The sequence below is a fragment of the Mastomys coucha genome, unplaced genomic scaffold, assembly GCF_008632895.1.
Source record: "Mastomys coucha isolate ucsf_1 unplaced genomic scaffold, UCSF_Mcou_1 pScaffold18, whole genome shotgun sequence".
NCBI lineage: Eukaryota > Metazoa > Chordata > Mammalia > Rodentia > Muridae > Mastomys > Mastomys coucha.
The window spans coordinates 82,500,583-82,512,137 of record NW_022196900.1 but is presented as its reverse complement, the minus strand read 5'-3'; the positions used below and the strand labels follow the sequence as shown (position 1 = coordinate 82,512,137).

The 11,555-nt window shown below is 52.7% G+C and overlaps 2 protein-coding genes across 4 annotated transcripts in view; one reads left to right on the top strand and one right to left on the bottom strand.

Annotated features, from left to right (window-relative positions):
* The window catches only part of LOC116096630 (SH3 domain-containing protein 21-like), an 11,870-nt gene extending 8,656 nt beyond the window's left edge, over positions 1–3,214 (top strand). For 2 of the 3 annotated variants that reach the window (XM_031378638.1, XM_031378639.1), the window contains exons 7-12: positions 1,394–1,484; positions 1,567–1,619; positions 1,705–1,799; positions 1,951–2,792; positions 2,883–2,940; positions 3,018–3,214. In XM_031378638.1, coding sequence (XP_031234498.1) covers positions 1,394–1,484; positions 1,567–1,619; positions 1,705–1,799; positions 1,951–2,792; positions 2,883–2,940; positions 3,018–3,089 — 1,211 coding nt within the window. In that variant the 3' untranslated portion in view covers positions 3,090–3,214. The remainder of the gene's footprint in view (positions 1–1,393; positions 1,485–1,566; positions 1,620–1,704; positions 1,800–1,950; positions 2,793–2,882; positions 2,941–3,017) is intronic. The other variant, XM_031378640.1, reaches the window with a different exon arrangement.
* Positions 3,215–3,895: 681 nt separating this feature from the next.
* On the bottom strand, positions 3,896–6,000 carry Eva1b (eva-1 homolog B). The gene is made up of 3 exons (XM_031378642.1): positions 5,128–6,000; positions 4,719–4,880; positions 3,896–4,524 (listed from the first exon to the last, which is right to left on the bottom strand). Exons 2-3 carry the CDS (start codon positions 4,783–4,785, stop codon positions 4,094–4,096), a joined length of 498 nt encoding a protein of 165 aa, XP_031234502.1. The 5' UTR covers positions 4,786–4,880; positions 5,128–6,000; the 3' UTR covers positions 3,896–4,093.
* Between the last annotated feature and the right edge of the window lie 5,555 nt (positions 6,001–11,555).

The following is an 11,555-nucleotide window of genomic DNA, read 5'->3' as shown; positions in this document are numbered from 1 at the left end:
GCTGTCCTGGAACTCACTCTGTAGACCAGGCTGGCCTTGAACACAGAAATCCACCTGCCTCTGCCTTCCAAGTGCTGGGATTAAAGGTGGATCTATCTCTTGTGACTTTGAGGGCAGCCTCATCTACACAGTGAGTTATAGAACAGCTTATAGGCTATGTAGAGAGACCCTGTCTAGGGATTGGGGAAGCTAAAAAGCAACCACTCCTATACACATATGCACATATACGTGTGCACACACACACTTTCTTGGTGTGTTTTGTGTGATACTGGTACCCATGAGGCCTTGGATCACCTTGGAGCTAGAGTGCTGGTGGTTATGAGATGCCCTCCCCCTCATGTGGATGCTGGAAACTGAACCTGAGTGCTCTACAAAAGCAATGGTTGGAGCTCAGTAGCTAACCCACAGTGGTTCGCTGCCATGTGGGTGCTGAGAATTGAACCTAGGTCATCTAGAATTGTTACTGGTACCCTTAGCCCCTGAGCCATCTACCTAGCCCTTTTGCTGATTTTATTAATCATTTTTTTGTTTACATTTCAAATGATATCCCCCTTCCCATTAATCTTGCTTATTTTTTAGAAGTACAATGTAAGGATTAAGAAAAGTGAGTCAAAGACAGTTCTTCATTGCCTTATCATGGCAAAGTGGCACATGAGAACAACAGAAATGGGGAAGGCTCAGGCCAGGGTCTGGGAAGCCAGAATCTGCATCTGGGTGCCACGTTGTAGCTGCTGGTGGCGCTCCAGGAGGAACTTGGCTTTTGTTTGGGACTGGGTCTCTGTAATGTAGTCAGAGGCGAGATGAAATGACTGGCGAGAGGGCAGCTGGACGTGACTGTGACTGAGGTCTCAGTGGTAAGAGTGAAGGAAGCTGGGCATCACTGGTTTACTGATGATGATTAAACTCTTTAAGACTGGATGAGAACGTTTAAAAGGCGAGACGGCAATAGAGGCTGAAGTGAGATCAGAAAAGGGGAATTAAGGCTGGGTGTAGAAGTGCAGTCTTTACTCGAAGCACTTGGGAGACAGAGGAAGGCAGATCTCTGCCCACCCAGGTCTACAGAGTGAGTTCCAAGACAGCAGAGCTACATTGTGAGAGAGACCCTGTCTTGGGGAAAAACAGCTATGTTGTGGATGTGGGGGAATTGTTGGTTGTCCATAAAGAAGTAAGGGCTGAACTTCAAACACTGAATCAAAGCCCATCAGCATAAGAGTGCTTTCACACTGGAAGCCTCTTCTGCTGCCTGCTGGGTTCGGATGGGGTGCTTCACAGTGCCCTAAAGGTGATCTCCCAAGTCAGGTAGAATTCACCTGTTGAGCCTTCTGTGCACAGCACAGGACATACACAGCCGAGGACATGGGGACATGGACACTACTCATCTTTCTCTTCCCAGCTCCTACTAAGGAAACAAAGAAACTGATGCCTAAGTCATCTCTACCTACTGTGAAGAAACAGACAGCGGCCTCTGCACCAGGCAGAGCCAAGTAAGGAGGGTGGGGTGCTGAGGCGGGAGGAGGTACAGAGACGCTCCTCCTGCCAGACTCACATGTTGCTCATGTGTTCCAGGACACCTTCAACACCCAGTGGAGACAGCCAGAAACGCCCCTCCCGAAATTCTGGTAAGGGCTTCCTACAGTGGAAGATTGGGTGGTTGTGTTGAGGGATAGAGATGAGGCGTGGGTCCCTGAAGCTCTGCTCTCATAGGCTTCAATGGAAGCTGCCTCAATGCGGGGCCCAGGCAGCCTGGGAGAAAGGGATCCAGAACCCAGGCTTCCCAACAGCATTCTGCATCAAGTCAGGTGAGGGGCCAGCTATGTGGGAGAGGGCATGACTGACTGGGAGGAGATGGTTTTCACGGGTGTGTTGTGGAAGACCCCAAGGGAACGAGAAAGCTCCTCTAAGGTATCCAGCTTCCTACCGAGACCACCCCCATCCCAACCATTTATACAGGAGGATGAACAGAAAAGCCCAGGGAAGGGTCCCTCCAGGAATAAAACCCCCACTCCAGAGAAGACTCGGCTTCCAGATAAGGCCCTTGACCCAGAGAAGATCGCGGCTCCTGACAAAGTCTCCATTCCAAAGGACCCTGTTTCAGAGAAAGCCCCTGATTCTGACAGAATTCCCACTACAGAGAATATCACCCTGGACAAGTCGGGCACTCCAGAGAGCATCCTTTCTGGGGATGAAGCCCTTGACATGAAAACAGCCCTTCATGAGGACAATGCCCCTGCATTAGTAAAGATCTTGACCCCAGAGCACATGATTTTTAAAGAGGAGCCTTCTAGAGACAACACTGAAGGCCAGCACCCGCCTCAAGAAGAAACTGCACAGAGATCTGAGTCTCCTGCATCCTCAAATGACATCCAGGTGCCAGGAGGTCACTCCCCACGGCCTAACTCCTCAGAGAGGTCCTGCTGTCATGTAAAACAGGTGCAAGACTCCTCCTCAGCCCTGTCCAAGGCTGAGGATGTGTCTGCCATGGAGGAGGCCAATGTTTTAGAGGAGTCACTAGCCAAAGATGAGAGGACCCTAAACAAAGCACTCCCCCAAAAGCTGCCTTCTGAAGGGGTGGGTCCCCAAGAACAAGTGCCTCCTAAAGAGTCCATCCCCACTTCCCAAGTGCCACACACCATCCAGCAGTTTCCAGGCCCTGGAGAAGCTCCCACACTTCATCCCTTGGCCCCACTAACCTCTCTCAAAAGCAAGGACGACAGCATGGATGTATTAGAATCCTTAAAGGAAGAGGTGGGATCGCTAAGGAGCAGGCTGGAGCTTCTAGAGTTGAAGCTGGAGTAAGTAGGCAGTAATGCCCAGTGGGGTGGGGCGGGGCAGGAGGAGGGAAGGGTCCAGCGATTCACCTGAACCCCCCACCCCATACACAGACAGAAGATGGGGGATGTCTGGGAGGAGCTGAAGACTGAGAAGCTCCACTCACCGGAGGTGGGTGGACTGGGGACTTGGGAGGAAGGAGGGAAGCGGTTGGTGTCTCTGGTCCATGATGACCCTCTCCCAACTAGGTTCAGATGATGCAGAGGAACCAGAAATCCTTCAAACAGGCACAGACACAGACAGAAACACAGACGGAATAAGAGCAGGTTCAGGCCGAACCTCAACCCAACCTGGAGGGACATCTATCCTGCTTGGGCCACCCCGGTCCTTGCACACAACTTTGAGAAACTCCATGGAAGTAAAAAGAAAACTCTCAACACTCAAAGACCAGCCTGGTCCTTGTGGGGGCGGGGCCAGCCAGCACACTGCCTTCTGCATTCCTGGCAGTCTCTTTCTGGGGCACATCTGGCCAACATGTGGCTCCCATTACCATTCTCAAGGCCTGTGCGAGGCTATTTTTATCCACCGGATGGTTGGGGGCAGGGGTAGTCTCCTTCTGACGCCAGCCCTATGGTAGAGGCTGGGTGGAGGGGCCTGGACTCTGGGCTGGATTCAGGAACCCAGCTGTGCGCTAAAGGGGTGGAGCCAGCCGTCTCTGAGCCCAGCTCCTCCCAATTAGCCTCTGCCCAAAGGGACTCTTGTGTCCACTCACTTGGAATGATTTTTGGCTTAGAAACATCTGCTCCGTCACTAAGTCTAATAGCATGTACATCAAGGATGGAGCCTTAGGCCTCTCTGTGATTGCAATGATGACATCCCAGAGCAGGTCATGGGGCAGGGGACTTGAGGAATGCTCATAATATCCGCCCTGTGTGCAAGAGGCGTGTCTCGGTCTGTTTCTTTGATCTGTGAAGTGAGCACAAGCATGCACTGGGTGGACCCCCAGAGGGGGTGCAATCCGCAAAAGGAATGAGTTACTCCCACTGCTCCGGAACTCCCAGCAAGTCTGGAGCCTGGGGGCCTGCTGAAAGCAGTAGTAACCAGTGAGAGACTGAGTCGCTGAGACTACCTTTCAATTGGTCATTATTATCAGGAGAAGGTGGGAGCTGGCATTCTTTTCCCACCCACACCTGCCCTATAAAGAGTGCTTAGCAGGCGGCGACCCAACGCCCAATAGCACCAAGAGAGTTGGGGCAGAGGCAGTTTGAAGGCCCTGAGGCAGTCCCATATCCAGTACTCTGGCCCCACGCTGCGGGGCCGAGTGTCAGTAATAGTGCATTCGTCCAAGCGTGGCCGTGGCTCCAGGCCCGAGCGTGCCACTGCCCAGCAGGTCTGGCTGCCCAGTGCGCCAGATCTCCCGCAGGATTCGTTCACGCTCCTCCAGCCGCTGTGCCCGCTCTAGCTCCTCTGCTGAGGTGAAGACATTGACGCTAAGGGGCCCATCGGGTTCTGTGGACAGCTCCTGGCCCTGCAGGGTGTCATCGGGACCCAGCCTCGTCATGGTGTCTTCATCCTCGTCGTCGTCGTCCTCGTCTTCCGGCTCTAGGGTGCTGCTACGAGGGTCCCGGCGCGGAGCAGGGGTCCGGGGCCTCGAGCGAGGCGCGCAGGAGATGCTGATGACCAGCAGGCATAGGGTCAGCAGCAGGCCGAAGCAGACGCCAAGCACGAAGTAGAGGCCGAAGCTCTCGGGGTTAGCTAGGGAGCAGGGAGCGGAGGTCACAGGGGGCCCTGACAGGCTGGAGTCGTCCCATCTGGGAGAGATCCAGGATCTAGCTAGGCTTGGGGCAAGGAATGCAAGGGCAGCAAGGGCTGAGGGTGAGAGCAGCTGGGAGTGGAGGGCTGCCTGGGTTATGATGGATGGGCTCCGTGCCCCCAGGCCTGGCCCTCACCTCGGATGTGCGCATAGGCTGCCAGGCTGTTGCTGAGTAGCTCCATGTCCCTTCTCGGAGCATCCATGCTGCTGGGGCGCAGCTCGCCTGTCAGCCTGCGAGGTCACCCAGGTCAGGTCCTCCAGGGCCCAAGGCTCTCGCTCCTCGAGTAACTCCTCCACCCTGGGGGAGTTGGGGGGTGGATCGGTTCGCCTCACTAGATCGCAGATCTGAACTCTGCTAGTCCTTGTTTCCCCCGGCAGACGCCCCTCCATCCCCGGGAGCGGCGGAGAGAACGCACTCGCTCCGCCCCCTCGTGGGGTCCCCAGGCGAGGCCCAGCGCACGGAAGGGCGAGGCGGTGCCTCGAGCTCCCCTTCTACCTCCCTCCTGCACCCGTCCACCCGCGGGGCCTCGGCCCGGCTCGCTCACCCGTCAGCGTCCCGCAGCCTCGCCCCGCAGGCAGTGGCGTCTCCCCGGTGGCTGCATCCACCCCGGGCCGGGCCGTCCCGTCAGCCTTACCAGGTTCGCACGGCGGTGCGGCCGGACACCGCGACCGACCAGCCGGCGGAAAGTTTCCTCCGAGGAAAGAGGAGGGACGGGGCGGGGCGGGGCGGAGAGGCGGGAGGAAGAGCGAGCGCCTGGAGGAAGGGGAGAGGGGGCGGCCCCTGCTCCCCTACAGGAAGCCGCTGGGGAGGCCTCTCACAGGGGCCGCCCCCGCCAGTACTAACAACAACAAGATTAGTTACTAAACATCCCTAAGGCCTGGGGCTCCTTAGGGAGGTTACCTCCCCTCTCCCCGTAGACGTTCCTTCATTTAAGCCTACCAACTATGGAATGTGGCTACCAGGAAATCTCCAATTTGCAAATGAGGTAAACTGAGTCAAAGATCTTGAAGACCATATGTAAAGACCATACGGTCAGGATTTGAACCCACAACTCTCTGGCTCTGGCGCGCAGGCTCCTCCTGTGATGGGGCGGGTCCAAATCCGTTCATCCCTCCAACCCTTCCTAGACCCAGTCGAAGCGGCCGGCGACCCCATGCCCTTATTGGTTTCCCTCGGAAAAAGGATCTCTCAACCCCTCCTCCCAGTGTCCTGGCTGAGTGTGTCCAGCTGCTGTGGTCACCCAAGGTTAATGATTGTTGGACTCTGCGGTGAGCCAGGTCCCAGCATATTGCAGACCCCAGCGGGGGCCTCTGCGCTAGGGAACATCCTAGCTTGCTTTGCCCGCTGGACCTGGCCCGAGTCACACGTGTGCTACACCTGGGCTCAAGGCTTGGATAGAAGTGCGCTGGGGGGATCTGCAGCTGGGCTCTTCTTTCTGCCTAGTCTCCTGGCCAACCCCCTTCCCCTCCCTACGCCGGAGCTGGGGTGAGGGGGAGGCCTTCTTGGCGGGAATCTTGGGAAGGAGGAGGGAAAAGAATGGCGAGAGGAAATTGCAAGCATAGCTGTAGGCGCTGCCTGAAGCCTGAAAGCCATTAACCCCTTCCCTGTTCAAGCTGCAGACCCTGACTCCCCCAAACCAGCCTGGGTTCAAGTATGGGTCAAGAGGAGATGGAGAAAGGACCAGGCTGGCTCAGACCTGGGTATTTTTGTGACTGTTTGGTCTGCTTTGTGAACATGTGTTGGCCTCTTACCTATTTGCATATAATGCTGCCTCAGCATTTTTGTGTGGGATGAGTATAGGCCCCGTTCTTCTCCCTCCTCAAAATGGAATTGCAGAGGTCAGAGGTGACAAGCCCTCAGGAGGCAGGCATCTTCAAGGCGCTGTGAGGTGCCATGAAGGTAATGGAATGCATTCATGTGATGGGGAACGTCTTGGGTAACTCTCACAGGGACACCCCAGGTAAGAGCTCAGTCCTGAGGAGAAGCCAGCCATGCCAAGATCTTGGGGAGCGTGTCTAAGGCAGGATCAAAGGGTAGGAGCATGAGCGGAGTTCCTGGCTTGCAGAGACAGAGCTAGTATGAGTGGTTCAAGGGGAAAGAAATTGGAGACCACACAGATTTTTGCAGGTCACCAAGGAGCTTGGAGTTAATTGGAAGTGAATTGATAACCCCTGGAGGCTTAAATAAGGGAGTGTCATTACCCACTCCACACATTGGAAAGACTCCTGAAGTGGCTCAAGATAGTCTTGGCCATGGCAGGGCAAGAATGGAAGCAGAGACAGCAGGGAACAGTGTTGCCAGTGTTCAGGAAAGGAGTGGTCTGAGTTGGTGGTGATGGTGGAGGAGAAAGAGGAGAAGGTGCTGAAGGTCTGAGGGAGTTTCTGTGTAGTAGTTTTGAGTGAAGATTTTAACCTTGATCTTGGGCCTGTGCACCTGAGGAAAACCTTCGGGGCAGGGCCTGGCTCCCACTCCCAAGTGGGAGGACAGGGCATGAAAGTTGGATTTTAGAGACATCAGACTGATTTTAGAGACATCAGTGCATAATATCATCCACTAGATACCTGGGTGTGGGCGTTAGAGAGAGGCCAGTAGAGCGCCAGCCTACCATTTCCAGGCAGATGATAAGATAAGATGATAAGATGAGGTTAGCATCCCTGTTATAGGTGGGCCACCCAGTTCCAGAGAACAGGGAGAAGGGAGTCTGTCTAAAGCCTGAACCCTGAACCCTGACATTGAGGGTTTCTTGGAAGAGGACTTCTCAACAGCAGAGGAAAACCGGGCAGGAGCAAGGATGTGACCTTTTGGGTTCTAGCAGGCTGAGAGGTAAAGATAGGACCAGAATCAATACCCAGGCAGGGTCAGCATTTCAGTATTGTCAGCGATGCCTGTGGATGACCGTGGTCCAGCCCCATTCCTCCAAGGTATGTGACACAACAGCTAGTGACTTGGATACATATAGAATACCTAGTACTTGGAATGTGTTGACAAACATGGCCTGACAACCACTTAAATGTTAGTGTGCTGCAGCTTAGCTTGTACAACTGTATGTAGTGAGGAGACTGTACTGCGCATACCTGTTCTCTGGGACGGTCTACATGAATATGGTGTGAGGTTTTAGATGGATTTCCGCAGAGCAGTCTGCATCGCCGTGCCTAACATCTCTATGTCCATATCTGGATTAGATGTGACTCATCCTCAGGGAAGCAGGGGCTGAGACAAAGGAAGTATCAAGATATGGCTGGATTCTGTGGATGGATGCGCGCTAATGGAGTGCTACCTTCTTCAGCTGGCTGCTCGCATAAGAAATGACTCTGTGGCCCTGATGACGCAAGGCAGAGAACTATTCAAAGTGCTGGAGAAGGTACCTAAGGCCTTCGGCTGAGATGGCTGTCCACAGTGGCAGGCTGCCTGCCCCTACCAGCCTTAGTTCGGTCCAGTCTCTTGTTTCTTGCTGGTGGCTGGAATCTCATTCATCAGTCTGCCCATATAGTCTGCATCCTGCATCCACCTGCAGATCTCTGCTTGTCCCACCGGGGCTCCTCTACTTGCCTGGCCACTTGTCCTTTGGCTGGTTCATCTCTGCCCTCCTATCTGTAAGATCAGGGATTGGTCGTCTTGGAAAGGCCCAGGGAGGAAACAGGAAGGGCAGGTCTTGGCAGTTCACAGCCGGGGACTGGGGGCTGGGGGTGTTGGGTTTAATCCCAAGTGCTGGGATTAAAGGCGTCACCACCACTGCCTGGCTCCTCATGGTGACTCTTTTTTGTTTGTTTGTTTTTTTGTTTTTTTGAGACAGGGTTTCTCTGTATAGCCAGCCCCAGGCTGTCCTGGAACTCACTCTGTAGACCAGGCTGGCCTCGAACTCAGAAATCCACCTGCCTCTGCCTTCCAAGTGCTGGGATTAAAGGCATGCGCCACCACTGCCCGGCTCATGGTGACTCTTAACAGCAATAGAAACCTTAACTAAGACAGGGACCGAAGCCATCCATGGTTCTGATTAGGAAAGGGGGTGCACATTTGAGTTCTTCTTTTCAGTACTGGGGCCTCTCATGTTAGGCAAGCATTCCACAACTGAGCATACCAACAGGCCACACCACCCTTCTGTCTGCATGTATGCCTGCAAGCCAGAAGAGGGCGCCAGAGCTCATTATAGCTGGTTATGAGCCACCACATGGTTGCTGGGAATTGAACTCAGTGAGCTTAGCCTCTGAGCCATCTCTTCAGCCCCACTCTTTACATTTATTTTTAGACACCTTCACTAGGTCCCCTAGGCTTAGCCTTGAACTGGAGAGCCTCCTGCCTCAGCATCCTACACAGCTGGGACCTCAGGCCTGCTCCACCGGGCCTGCTGTTTCTATTATTTAAATTACATATTGGTATGTGTGCATGCACACACACAGTGGCGCCTGTGTGAAGGTCAGAGGCCTTTTGTGGGAGTGATATCCTCCCTTTTGTGTGCTCTGGGCAGCATGCACCTTTACCTGGAGCGATCTCACTGGCCCTGTCGTTCTACTTTTTGAGACAGTGTCTCTCACTATGTGGCCCAGACTAGCATAGTTTGTTGTGTGACTCACACTAGCCCGGGAACTTGTGGCATTCCTGCCTCCACCCACCTGAGAACGCATGCAGGTATGTATCACTTGTTGGTTAGTTTTCTGTTGATCTCACACAAGCTGGAGGTATCCGAGAAGAGAGAAACCTCAACTGGAAAAATCCAGCTATCAGACTGGCCAGTAGGCAAGCCTGAGGGACATTTTTTTTTAATTAAAGATTTATGTGGGAGGGCTGTAAAGCCATCTGAGGTTGCCAGGGAGAGCAAGGCAGTGAGCAGCACCCCTCCAAAGCCTTTGCTTCAGTTTCTTCCTCCACGTTCATAGCCTGCCTTTCCTTCAGGGATAAGAGCAGACTGTGTAAGCCATTTTACCCTTCCCCTACCCCTCAGCCCCCATTTTTGCCTTTGGTTATGGTTTTTAATCACAGCAATGGAAAGCAAAGCAGGAGAGAAATTGGTGCCAGGATAGTAGGTATCGCTGTGACAGACCTGCCCATGTTACAAAGGGAAGATTGTGAAGGGTTTTGGAACTCGGAACTGGAAAAGCTGTGGAGCGCTCAGACTTAGGAACTCAGAAGGTAGAACCGAATGCAGTGCAGACAACAGAGGCCTGGCTCGTGACGTTTCAGAGGGAGGTTTGAGAGACCCTGATATTGGGGCTGTGCATGCGCTGTTTTGAACTAGGAGTCTGGGTTCCCGTCAGCTAAAGCTGAAGAATCAGCTGCGGTTAATTAGAGGCCATGAACCACCAAAGTGAACCCTTTGTGTTACTGAGACTGTTGATGCTGGTCCATCAGAGCTGGGGAAGCAGTCGCGATGAAGAGGAAATTGGTATCACTGAGGTAGAATCTTCTGGGAAGGTTACCTTCATGGTCAGCCCACGTGAACTGTGGTGCACAGGAACCCAAGGTTGTACTTCATGACATGTAAGAGTCTCTCAGGAGGTATGGCTTATGAAGGCATGAAGAGGTTATGGAGAGCAGCTAAGTCTTACCCTGGGAGAGGCCAGGGAAGGCCATTGAACATTCAGCTTCAGTTACATGAAAACCCCAGAATTGAAGGGGTCATGGAGAGATGCTGAGGGTTGGCACCATGTGACAGGATCATATCCCCTGAATAGAATCTAGGAGGGGGTAAAGGTACAGCCCAAGGAGACCCCCAGCACAGTGGAGATGTCAGGATCATGGGACACTTACTAAAGAGAGAGCAGATGTAGAATGGAGCGCCCTGAGCCTATCAGACAAGCTGAGTGTGAGAGGATCGTGAGTGAGTGGATCTCAGGTAGTAATCATGGAACTTCTGGTTTTTGGTTTCTGTTTATTTGACTCTGACTATGCCCTCGCCCTTCTCTCTTGGAATAATCAAGTATTTATTTTTGATTTTATGGGAGCCCACAGTTCACAGAGACTTAGGACATTTTTAAAAAGAAATGGATATTTTAAAGAGACAAAGCTTTAAAAATCTTGAAAATTGCAAAGACTGTGGGACTTAAAAACAAAAACCACTGCCAGGCAGTGGTGGCACACGCCTTTAATTCCAGCACTTGGAAGGCAGAGGCAGGCAGATTTCTGAGTTCGAGGCCAGCCTGGTCTACAGAGTGAGTTCCAGGGCAGCCAGAGCTATACAGAGAAACCCTGTCTTGAAAAATCAAAATAAACAAACAAACAAAAAAAACCCAAACCACTGTACAGTTGGGTTAGGGGCAGTGGCAGGAGGCAGAATAGGTGAGTCTCTGTGTTCCAGGCCAGCGAGGGCTCCACAGTGAGACCATCTCAAAACACAACAGTCAGGCATGGATGTCTATGTCTTTCATCCCTGCAGGTGGGAAGCAGAGGCAGGCAGACCTCTGTGGGTTCAAGGGTCGATCAGTCTACATAGTGAATTCCAGGAGAGCAGAGCTACACACAGAGATGGACTCTGTTTTGAAATAACAAAACAAACAAACAAACAAAAAAAACCCAACAAAGTTTAGACTACTTTACATTAGCTTGAGACCTTGAAGATAAACAAGAAAGGTTATGAGTTGTGATGTCTTTGTGTGTCAAGTTGACAAGGGGCCAGTTACACTGGTTAGGTTTATTTTGTTGTTGTTGTTGACTTGACAAAAGTTGGAGTCATCTGAAGAAGAATCTCAACTGAGAAAATGTCTCCATCAGACTGGCTTATAGGCAAGCCAGTGGGGCATTTCTTGATGATTGATGTGGAAGGTCCCAAGACATCGTGGGCGGTGCCACTCATGGCTAAGTAGGCCTAGGGTGTATAAAAGCAATCTGAGCAAGCCAGGAGAAGCAAGCCAGCAAGCAGCACTCTTCCATGGCTTTGCTTCAGTTTTTGCCTCCAGGTGCCTTGACTTCCCCTGATGATGGATAACATAAACCCTTTCCTCTCCAAGTTGCTTTTGGTTCTGGTCTTTTTTTTTTTTT

What these genes read in the sequence shown, in the direction of transcription:
- Eva1b (XM_031378642.1), bottom strand. Translation starts at nt 4,785, where the DNA reads ATGGATGCTCCGAGAAGGGACATGGAGCTACTCAGCAACAGCCTGGCA. An exon ending in AGCCTATGCGCACATCCGAG is followed by an intron (nt 4,525 to 4,718) that starts GTGAGGGCCAGG and finishes CCTGCTCCCTAG; the next exon opens with CTAACCCCGAGAGCTTCGGC.